The 11,815-nt window shown below is 37.7% G+C and overlaps 1 protein-coding gene, 1 long non-coding RNA gene and 1 other non-coding gene across 3 annotated transcripts; 2 read left to right on the top strand and 1 right to left on the bottom strand.

Annotated features, from left to right (window-relative positions):
- Positions 1-483: 483 nt before the first annotated feature.
- Positions 484-7,447, bottom strand: LOC137731476 (importin beta-like SAD2 homolog). The gene is made up of 21 exons (XM_068470590.1): positions 7,261-7,447; positions 6,984-7,162; positions 6,717-6,887; positions 6,361-6,471; positions 6,191-6,268; positions 5,872-6,068; positions 5,724-5,784; positions 5,349-5,423; positions 5,114-5,191; positions 4,952-5,014; positions 4,786-4,869; positions 4,522-4,700; positions 4,197-4,236; positions 3,957-4,100; positions 3,658-3,777; positions 3,354-3,569; positions 2,720-2,896; positions 1,772-2,453; positions 1,419-1,618; positions 986-1,127; positions 484-869 (listed from the first exon to the last, which is right to left on the bottom strand). The coding sequence occupies exons 1-21, from the start codon at positions 7,400-7,402 to the stop codon at positions 718-720; spliced, it is 3,291 nt and encodes a 1,096-aa protein (XP_068326691.1). The 5' UTR covers positions 7,403-7,447; the 3' UTR covers positions 484-717.
- A 1,584-nt stretch (positions 7,448-9,031) lies between these two features.
- LOC137730550 (uncharacterized) lies at positions 9,032-11,175 on the top strand. The gene is made up of 3 exons (XR_011068185.1): positions 9,032-9,342; positions 9,454-9,601; positions 10,949-11,175. It is a non-coding gene; the product is annotated as an uncharacterized lncRNA (long non-coding RNA).
- A 483-nt stretch (positions 11,176-11,658) lies between these two features.
- On the top strand, positions 11,659-11,731 carry TRNAF-GAA (transfer RNA phenylalanine (anticodon GAA)). The gene has a single exon. It is a non-coding gene; the product is annotated as a tRNA-Phe (tRNA).
- The last annotated feature ends 84 nt before the right edge of the window (positions 11,732-11,815 follow it).

Below are 11,815 nucleotides of genomic sequence, written 5' to 3'. Positions count from 1 at the left end.
GTAGTCGTTAACATTTAAATTTAATAATAACGCATTGTTAACAAATGTGTGCACTTCCTATGTCTCCACATTTGATGTGCATTATCCTCTTAAGGTCGAATACCTTGTGACAGTCATTACACATTGGGCATCCGAACATCATTGCATTCCAAGATGCCAGATTGAATTTAAGTCTATAGCATCAATCTGAGCCGTCAAGGACTTGGCCGGGCATTTTATCAAACAGGCAGCGTACCGATAAAACCGACCCGCATTTGCAATACACGGTGATGTGGTTGTTGGTCAAAAAATGATCTGGCAAGAGGCTAGTGCCTTATGAAACTCGTTCCTATGCTTTTGTAAAAGCGCTAGAATATGTGACAAAAGCGTTTATGAACATAAATGTTTTCTGTTGATGCACTGCCTAATGAGCCCGTGTTCTGGTTCTAATAAATTGAGTTTCTAGGCACCGATTGATGACAGGGCAGAAGAAGAGCCCAAGAAACTCAAATATGGATTTCCTCACTGGTCCCCGTTATAAGCAACCAAAGCTCCCCACAAAATAATGGGTAGACCACATACACCAGATCGAAGTGCAAAACCGTGAATGTCTTTTACCACAAACACTTTAGATCACACTTTACAAATGACTTCCCAATAAATTTACCGAGTTTACGACGCAAAGAAAAATTATCAGTCATTTTCAGGGAAAACAAAGGTCAATAAAATTTACCAAAATTATTGCTGGAAGAACGACCTACATTGAGGGAAAACTTCTAGGAAACTCGAAATCAGCTCCGGTGGAAATGCCTGTCCTTGTATGACTACAGGATGGTATCTCTCCAGAAGTGACGATACAACTCTTTTCAGATCAATTTCCTCTAAGCAGCCTGCAAAAATCAAAATTTCAGCAAATGAATGCAACGAGAAAGAAGACAACTAACTGTAATCAGCTCATATGCTGTCATGATGATGGCAAACTGTACAGCTATAACAAAACATGGACCTTGCTCAAAATCCATTTCCTGGTCTTCATCTTCTAGATCCCCCTCTTCGATAACTGTACCGTTTTCCAAAGCTAGAGCTGCTTCAGCATACCTATTCAGAAACTCTTCCTCAGTCTCTTCATATTCATCATCCTCCGAATCCTGCAAGGAAAAATGCAAGTTTGCTAATATCAGATGCATGAGAGAAAATTCAAGGATAAAAAGCCCAAATCAAATATTATCCATTAACTTTTCGGATGATAAAAGTAAATTTTCATAAAGGGAATAATAACAAAAATTATGTAATATTAGCCAGAGTAACCTATGAAAAAGAATAGCATAAATTTATTGCACATAGCCTTCTGTCATTAATAGGCAGTCCAAAAATGTAGAGAACTTTTAAAAGATGAATCCTGAAACTTGACGATAAACAAAAAACTTGCAAGTTCAAACCTCATCATCATCATCGTCATCGTCATCTTCAATTTCATCATCATCCTCGGTCTCTTCTTCTCCACCTGCTTCCTCTTCTTCCTGCAGTTCTTTCCATCGTATAGATGCTTCCATCAGAGAGGTAAAGCATTCCCGTAACAAAGCACCAGATGACTTTCCAACCACCACCACCCGTTCAACCACTTTTGCCAGTGCCAGCACTGAGATTCATTAACTGTTAGTCATGTCCCAAGTTATCCAATTCATAGGGTTTCAGGAATTTATGCAAAGCAAAAGTAACTAAAATATCATGTCAATCTGTTAGAGGCTGAAACACAATTTCATTTCCCCCGTTTTAGTGACCAAGTACTCACCAATCAACTTTATCTCTGACTCTGTAGGTAGCCCCGGTTTGAAAGAGCTAGAGGAAACAGATCCAAGTGCAGACATCCAGGTTTGAAATCCTCCATCTCCATCCTTCTCCAATATACCCTCTACAACTTCGGGACAGCATAAATAGCATGATGATATAGCGAGCAGCAAAGGCTTCCAGAGAGGACCAGGCTTGCTTTTAATTTCTCTGAAACGGGTATATGTTGCCTGACAAAATGCAACTGCCAACGACTGCTTCACGCCTTCTGTCTCAGATGAGTAAATTGGGGCATGTAGTAGTATATGGATACAAGAGCAAATCTTCCACATTGCAGATGGATATTGTAAGGCAGCCTCGCTTATAAAAGTACCAATGCCTTGTATTATGGAATGCTGAGGAACAGGTGGAGCTGGAGGAGATGGCATTTGTCCTACAATAAAATTCTTCAACCCATATTTTTTGTGTAGACTGACCGCTTCCTTAATGCACTCAAAGATTGACATATCCTCTGATTCTTCCCAAGCATGCCAGTTGGCAATCAGATCAGCCCAAACTAATAATAACTCTGATACTTTAAGCTCTAGAATTGCATTACTTTCAGTAACAGACAGCATGATGGATCGGAGCAATGTTGATGCATAATCTAAGCAAGAAGAAGGGGGCAAAACCTCATCTTCCCGTCCCTGATTAAAAACAGAGAAAATAGCACAATGTAACAACCTGAATTCCATATGTATATTGTGAAAATGATTAAAAATGAGTGCAGGGGTATTTGTTGTCTAAAGTACAGATGCACAAGAAGTTGGGAGTTTTAAGAACCTAGTATTTAATGGCTCCAATTAAAGACACTAACTTCAGATAGCATATTAAATATGAAATAGTTTATCACCAAAAAAAAAATGTATATGCATTCTTTGTCTGGAAAGTTTACTAGAAAATAAAAACTAACCAAGTGATGCGCTGGTGCAAGCCAAGCCTGTTGCAAGAGAGAAGAGAAAGCTCTACCGATGGTAGCTCGGCTTGATACCCACTTTTCACTCGATTCATTCTCCTCAGATTGTTCAGCCGTAAAACTTTCCCAAGATTGATCTATTGCTGCTAATGCTTCAAAGCCCTTTTCAACCATCTAATATAAACAATGCCAGTTCATCAGTCTTAACACCCTTCCCTTCAGTCATATTCCACTAATAGTTGAAACTGGAAGAAATTTAATTTCCAAAAAGAAATCGGTGATTATTTAGAGATTACTTAGAGATCAGTGGAAGAAATTTTCATGAACTGTGGATCAGGTAAACACAAAATATACAGTGAGCGTACAGAACGCAAAAAAAAATCGCAGGGGAAAAAATCTCCATGAATAAACAGTACTAATTTTGGGGCAATCTGATTTCATGGGTCCAAATTGGTCAAGCACACAATGATTCAATTTAGCAAAGCTTATTGGATGAGAAGCCATATACTGTATTATATACACAGCAGTTTCCCTCTCTTTTTAGCAGCAGGTGCATCAATCCCTAACTGCTAAACATGATATCCAAAAGGATAGACAAACTACCAGCCTAGCAATAGAAATCTACATATACCTGAGGCCATGGCTCCAGATCAGTTGGAATGCATTTTGAGATTCCAACAACCAATGTTGAAACAATATAAGGGATATGAACTACAACATTTTCATGTCCTGCCTCCACCACAGAACTGAGAAGATGAAATAAAATTGAGCTTTCTTCCTCATTATTGCCAATCCTACCAATCACAACTTGAAGGAGAGGAAGCCACTCAGGTGGTGGGTAGTCATTCTGGAGACAGAACATCAGATCAGAAAGATTAATAATGCCACTGAAGAAATCACAAGGGATCAACTAAAAGATTGAGTTTGTGACCCACGTCAAGAAGTCCCACAATTGCCGCAGCAGCAGAAACCCGCACAGGATAACAAGAAATATCCCCGTTATCAGGCATAACCAATGACTTGAGCAATGAAGTATACACATCTGCACTCATCTCCTGAAAACGCGACAAAATTTTTGAATAGTGGGCCTAAAGAAAAGCATGCGGTTTTCAAGGAAGTATAGAATAAAATCAAGCTAACAAAACATCAGATAGCAAGTGCCGTGTGGATAAAACGTTTCTCATTTTAATTAAATTACAAGAGTAGGAGCTGGTATGGTAAGAAACAGCCTCACTTCAGGTAGGCAGGAAGCAAGCTCTCCAAGAACCCAGTTTGCAGTGGCAACTAAGTATGGTAAGGAGACTGATAATTTATACAATGGTAGCAACCGAGTTTGAACCAGAGTTGTCGCATATGCAGGTTGCTGCTCTCTTAGAAACTGTATTGCATTAAAAGAATTATAAATACTCACTTGCAGGCTCTTAATATACCACAGTAAATCAAATTATGACGTAACTGGAGAAAAAGTCCTTACATCTAACAAGCCACCATATGCCATCAAAACACCAAAATAACTGTGATTGTCACAGTAAGAGTGTCAGGGAATAAATTAAAGTATACAAATCAACATGAAAGAAGCATCTACACATGAAAATTTGAAAATGTTGGTGAGTAGGAGGAACAGGACAACAGTTAACAAGCTGCATACGGGGAACTATATAAACAAAGAGATAAAAGAAAGAATTACCGGCACAAGAAAATAATCAAATGTTGGACACCACATATATATATATATAGCTACACAGGGCCTACCAATTCAATATCAGATAATTTATACGAAGATATGTTTATGTGCTCACTCGTTCTGAATTCTAGTTTGGGATGTATTAGCATCAGAAGGAATTGGAAACTTCGACAGAAATGGAAGCACCAATAGTTCTCCAATTGAAGGATGTTGATTGCTTCTCTTGTTCTTTTCATTCTTTTTACGTTTTGATGATGCTGATAAGCTATTAGTAGAAGTTCCTACCGGAGGTCCCTGTAGGCATAGAACACCAGCTAAAAAAATATGCTCTTTGGAATACATGTATAGAAATAGTTCACCAAGGACCACAAAAGGCAACCTTTGACACTGACATAACACCAATTAAATTGATAGCACTTTTTCTGGCCGTAAATAGATCCTCCCTCCAGCCAGAAATTTCTTCCTGTATAAAAACAAGAGGTGATGTTAAAGGTAATTGAGAAGGTAAAAGAATCACATATACGACCATTATAAGCTTTCCATACAATGTCAGATGGAAGATTCTTTCGTATGTACTCATCTGCATCTTCATCCCACTCTACGATATCCTACTTGAAAAATTGCCAGAAAAACAAGAGTTAGTTCAACTTATAACTTCAGATTTCAAAAATATGTGTTTCCCATTTTTTTCTGATAATAATATTTACCTTTTGGTTCATTACCAATGCTTGAAAGATTGCAGAGTCCAACAGAGATGAAAAATGTGGAGAAACTATTCTCCATCCCTGATTTACAATTAAGGAAAGAAAAAAAAAACAATTAAGGGAGTGGATTGAATAAGTAACAAATTGTGCAACATCCAAAGTTCCACTTCCTAATGAATGAAGTTGGCAGAATTTTGGTGATCTTTATTCAGTAAAACTTACAAATCAGGAAACTTACAGGCCCTGTTTCAAGAACACGTGAAATCACATCAAAAGCTAATGAAAGAATCCTCTCCGATAAAAAATCAAGCCTCTGCATGTATAATATTACTTTTCAGTTATAAAATGACAACAAAATGAGCAAATGATCAGATTCAGGGAATTAAAGTTTAAATTCTATGTATAGAATCACAAATAAACAAACTGAACATCAACATAAAATAATAATTACAATAAGAAAAATAAAAGTCAGAAGGCTGGAATAAGAATGCAAGTCAAAACTTGGATTCAAGATGCAGACTTAGCAGTCAGACAATTTGAAAAACACAGGCATCACCACTCTGAATGTTGACTGAAATGATTAATAAGTAAGAAATTTTAATACAGAACTTACACCAACATTTTTGGTATATTTTACTATGTTCAGAACGCATTTTATCATGTCCGGCATCAACCTGCAAAAATACATGAATGCAAAACATAAAGAATTTACCACAATAACTCTACTCTAATCAAATTTAATACAAGCATTGTGTTATTACTTATCAGAATGCTTCCGGTGTCGAGTAATGAGAGTACAGAAAATGAGCAAACTTCTTTTCCCAGTCTTCAATCTCATCAGGTACCCATTTTGTGGAGTAACCACGGAATCAAAACTCAAAGAACTAAGAATGGCAATTAGATCATGACAAAATGAAGGTAGAAGAGGAACTAAAGCAGATGGCATATGCGACCTCACCTACAAAAATAGCAATGCCACAAAAACATTGAAAAAAGCAGGGTGAGGGTGGGAGATAAAAGGGACTGAGCATGATACATTTTCATGAATATTCCATAATCATAAACAAGATTGTTACTTACAGTAAAATACATGCATTTGCTGACAACCAGAAGGATATTCTCTGCTTCCACATCTGTTGTACCATGAGCACCCAAAGCCTATTTGATAATCATATAGAATCCATTATTGTAAAAGCTCATAAAAGACTACCTAGGGTAGAAAATGAGCAACGAAGTGTAAAGAAAACAACCTTTTCGACAAATTGATGGAAAACAATTAACAAGGGCACAAGAATGTCTTTCGCAATTAGCTCTAGCTGTGGCGGTATTGGCTCCTTGGCAACCTTAGGATTCAAAAAATACTGCCAGAAACAATTTGAGCCCATTAGTGATACTATTTGAGCAAGGTTTGCAGCACAAGCAATTACATGCCAATATGAGGACTGGAAACAAAATATTCAGACAACCGGACACATGTAACCACATGATGAAAGGAAACTTAAAAAATTTAAAAACCAATCCTAGGAAAGGGTAAAATTTGGATAGAGATATCATAAACTGGTTTCGCAACAAACAAATTAATTATGCACCGTACACTACTAAGTACCTGAAAGGGCCTAAGGAGAGCGTGAAGAATCGTAAGGGCATTGGCTGTGGTCCATTGAGAGTTTGCACCATTGCTAATAAGGTTGCTATTTTGAATAGCTGATCGCAAATCGGGTACAAGTTCCGGCCACGAGTTCTGCTTAACAAACTCGGCAACAACAATGATCCGGAACTGCCAGCCAATACATTAAAACAATTATATATCAAAAGCTCACACCTTTCACTAATGTACTAAAAATTAGGATATTGAACTCCGAAATATGCATACCACTTCAACCAAAATTTTGACAACCGATTGTTCGGCTTGCAGCAATGCCCGCAAAAGCTGGTCCTTGAACTCCTTGCTAACGTTTGATTTCGAATTCGGATTCTCGCAGTCCACATTTCGCCTTGTAAAGTTTTTAAGGTACGCCGCCGCAGCGACTTTCTGACCTCGATCCTCACCTCCTGGTATCGAATTAACACACAAATCGACACAATTTTCCACTAAGAAACCATAAATCGCGTAAAATTAGCATATAATCATGAGTTGCAAGCTTAATTACCGGTGGAGATGGAGAGGAGATAGTAAGGGAATTGGGGGAGCTGCGAGAGACGATCGAGTGCTTCGGTCGCCGTGTGGACGGCGGCGCAGTCTGGGTTGAGAGTCTCGTTCAGCAGCTGAGCTATTTGAGCTGCGACCTCCATAGTTGGTTTCTTGACACCAGAAACCCTAATTTTGAGTGAGCTCAGCCGCGGAGTAAGTAAAGAAAGTGATAGATATTGCGCGGGAAAGGAAAGCAATAAAAGCGAAAATAAAATGTAAATTACCAAAAAATTAGAATTAAAAATAAAGGTGAAAATTAAAAAATATTATTGACTAATTTGCGAATAAATGGAGATGCGGTATCGAACCCCGTACCTCTCGCATGCAAAGCGAGCGCTCTAACATGTGAGCTACTTACCCAACGACTAGGATTCAAATCTGTAAAATAAAAATAATAAAAATTCAAGAGATTGTTTTGTTAATAATCCACAAGCCGAAGGCCACGTTGTCTTCAAATTAAACACGTGGCAACATCGGAGAGCAAGTGGCATGGGGCCAACTGCCACGGGCCCACAACTCCCGAGCCACGTTCTCTCCATGCATTGGTCCCACAAGTCTTTGTATACTACCTACGGTCTCGCTTGGCAGTCCAGATAAGGGATTGGATATAATTAATAGTACGAACCTAGTCGTTTGTACACTTCTGTATTATTAGTACTCGGACTAATTTGTCTGGCCCCACCTGTTTAGTGCAACTCATACCGCCTTCCTTATACCAAGATCAAATCTCCTGCGCCCAAAATGAGTGTGGCCTCTCTGTGGCCAAGTGTCTGACACGTATTCATTACCTTAAATTTTCTTAATTTTGTTGTTATAAATTTAAAGGAAAACTAATGAAAAGGGTTTGAAAACTTTGAGTTTTAATGATAAGGACAAAATAAGAGTAAAGTGAATAGTACCAGGATTGATTTTTTAGTGTAAAAATATGATTTTTCGTTAAAGTGAACAGTACCGTAAACTTTTTGTTAAAACTCTCCAAATTTAATATATGTGAGACATTTATTGAGACCACGTATACCACGTCCACTTAGAATGCATAAGATTTGGTCTCCCTTATCCCACCCAAAACCTCGGTATAATTAATCGTGTGAAAAGATATCAAAACACGGTCATCGTTGGGTTTCGCGAATTTCCTTCGACTTCGGCAGTTGTCTCGTCTAGGGATTTCCCTCAACCTCCTAGCATGTTCTGCATTCTCCGTCATGCCCGCGATGATGATTTCCTCGGTATCCATGGCGATGGCAGCAGAATCAGAACTACTTCGTGTTCAAGATTTCAACGATTGTGATTGGTTTTAATCTCTTTTTCAAAATTTCACGAATTTAAGTTTTGGTTGGTTCCAAGAATTGGGTTTTCGTTGGTTTCATACGGGTTGCACTTTGACCATTTTCTCCGAAATTAGTTGACTTCCCTTTTTTTCCTAGTTTTCATCTGGGTTGCTGAGCATCAGGGGAACCAGGAATTGCCGTTGCATTTTTGTTAATTATAACATGTTGAGATGCCATTTGTTTACACAATCCTTGATGCTCGTTAATTTTACCAGATTATGTAGGAAGGATTTCTACAGAAATCAAATTAAATCTAAATTGTTTGCAGACTTAACAGAAGTTTTTAACTTTAAACCATAAATCCTAAGGTAATCCAGTATTTATATGGTTTGAAGTTAATATTTCTTTTTTTTTTTCATAATCATTAATTTTCTCTTAAAAAATAATAATAGCTTGAAGTTTTCTTATCCGGTACAGTATCAAACACATTATAAACAATACGATCAGTACTGTCTGACGATTATTTATTTTATCCGACTAAAATAGTCAGTACAATTCGAGCACCAAACGAGACCTACATGTCTCCTTCGTCTTTGCACAATATACAGAGAGTTGCAGTTTCAGTTAGCGTCCGTTACCGTTACTACTTGAGAAGATGCCAGGACTCACCATTGGAGACACGATCCCAAACCTTGAAGCTGGAAGCACGCATGGAAAGATCAAGCTCTACGACTAGTTCGGTGACAGCTGGGCCATCATTTTCTCTCACCCCGGTAATTACAAATTAGTGCCTTAATTAATCATGGAATGTTTCTTCTTAATTTGGTTGAAGATGTCGCAATTATTTGGTTTGCTTATGTATGCACGTATGTATGTATGTGTAGGTGATTTCACGCCCGTTTGCACGACCGAGCTCGGGAAGATGGCCGAGTACTCCTGGAAGTTTCCAGAAAAGGGAGTGAAGCTTGTGGTCTATCATGCGACGATTTGCCTTCGCATCTTGAGTGGATTAAGGACATCGAAACCTACAACGTATGTTCTGATTTATATTTTTACTTAACTCGATAATTGGGATTAGTGATTTCAGTACTTGTTTTTAGTATTGTGTGCTAACAAGAAAGAACGTTGAATTCGCTACCCTGTTATTTTTTTTGTTATCTGATATATGCATGAGATGTACACTTTCAAATATGTTGTGTTATGTAGTCCGGGTGCAAGGTGGATTACCCGATTTTGACACTTTGACATATTTTAACGTTTCGCTCTTCACCTGATATGTTAAATTAAACTATTGTTTTATTACATTATTTTGTGTTCTTAATTTTTGTTTTATATTTTAAATTTTACACGTATAAATCATTCATGATAATTGAAACCCAACAAATAACTTCTTTTTTCTGGTTGAACACTAATAAGGACATGATCCTCATCTTTGTTGAACAAATAACTTTTTTCTTGCTTCCAGACGCTGAATCAGAATATGGGTTGGAAAAAATTCGAGGCACGTTCACTGTATGAAGTTCTTTGTTGAACGAATGACTTTTTTCTTACTTCCAGACAACAAAATCTCGTCAGTTTGAACACTGAGCTCTCTCTCTTAGATCGAAAAAAGATCTATCTTTTTTATTCATGTGATAAGAGATGAATTGTCTCCAGAATCTCACAGGGTTTCTCATCCATTCCGTACACACATATTCCATAAAACATTCACCAATTTTCTTTGCCAATTAATTAATCTTTTTTCATTTCATTTTATTTTCCAAATCTCATATCCTCTGTTTTGCCTCTCCAGAGCTTTGGGAACTAATCCCAGGAGGCCTTCGTTCTCTAATCTCTATCGCAACTCTATCATTGATTAAAAAAAGAAAGAAAGAGGCAGGATATGAACAGACTGCACGTTCATTTCAACAATCAACATTTATTATAATAAATGATTAAATTAATTAAAAAACATTTAATAATTAATTAAAAAATATTTGAAGCTGCTATCAAATTTGACAGCAGCCCCCTTTTGGTGTCATTCCATGTCATGCCACATAAGATTTGACATTTTGGTTGAAAACAATTAGTGGCTGTCTTTTTTTTACTGTTATAACTTATGTGGATATTTTGACATCTCCATTAGAGATGCTCTTAATATGATGGAGTCGGATGTGAAGGACTCTTCGAGAAACCAATTTCCCTCTCGCTCTCTTCATATTGTGGGCCCTGATACTTTGGTATGTATTTTAATTTTTTAAAACAATATTATTTATACTAAGCAACTTAACTTTATGATTTAAGGCGTACTGATATATGTGTTTTTCTTTTATTATTAAGGAGTTTGGAATATGTGGATTAGGTCTAAATTATGGGGTTGATTAACGTTTTTGGTTATAGGTGAAGCTAAGTTTTCTGTACCCGGCGAGCACCGGGCAAAACATGGATGAGGTGGTGAGGGTGTTGGACTCGCTGCAGAAGGCGAACAAGCACAAGGTTGCAACCTCGGCGAACTGGAAGTCGGGGGATCCCATGATCATTTCACCCTTGATGTCTCTGGACGAGGCCAAGAAGATGTTCCCTCAGGGCTACAAGACCATGGACCTCGCATCCAAGGAGGAGTACCTTCGCTTCACATATGTTTGATATAGTGTTGAACATTGTGGGGAAATATGAAAGAATGAAGCAGTTATGTGTCTTTTGTTTGTGACTAGTGTCCATGAATGCTATCCTTTGCGTAATTAAGTACTGTAGTATATGATCGATATATCATGCGTGGATCGATTATGTGTTAAGAATTTTATTTGATAATTATGGATTTTTTATATCAAGTTTAGAGATAGGCATTGCTTGGGTTGGTTGGGTTTGAACGTTATTCCGTTTGATTAACCTAACTTGCTCGAGCTAACATAGTTCAATCTCATTTTCACCCAAGAAAATGTGGAAACCAATCCATCCAAATCATTTTTCAAGCGGGTTGGGTGAGTGTCATTGCGGTGAGGAGTAAAAGTGCATTAGCCGGGCCAAGCTCAGAGTTCGGTTAAAATGGAGATTTGATTAAATAATTGTAATGAGTTTTCATAAGTAACTTTGTATCACAGTAGCATAAAGCGGGGATAGCTCAGTTGGGAGAGCGTCAGACTGAAGATCTGAAGGTCAGGTGTTCGATCCACCTTCACCGCATTTCTGCTTTTTGTTTTATTTCAGGCGTTGCGCTTATTTGAGGCTCAAATGGATTTAAAATTTTCGACATTCTAAAACCCCTAT

Source organism: Pyrus communis, chromosome 4, assembly GCF_963583255.1.
Source record: "Pyrus communis chromosome 4, drPyrComm1.1, whole genome shotgun sequence".
NCBI lineage: Eukaryota > Viridiplantae > Streptophyta > Magnoliopsida > Rosales > Rosaceae > Pyrus > Pyrus communis.
This window is presented reverse-complemented; position numbering and strand designations above follow the sequence as displayed.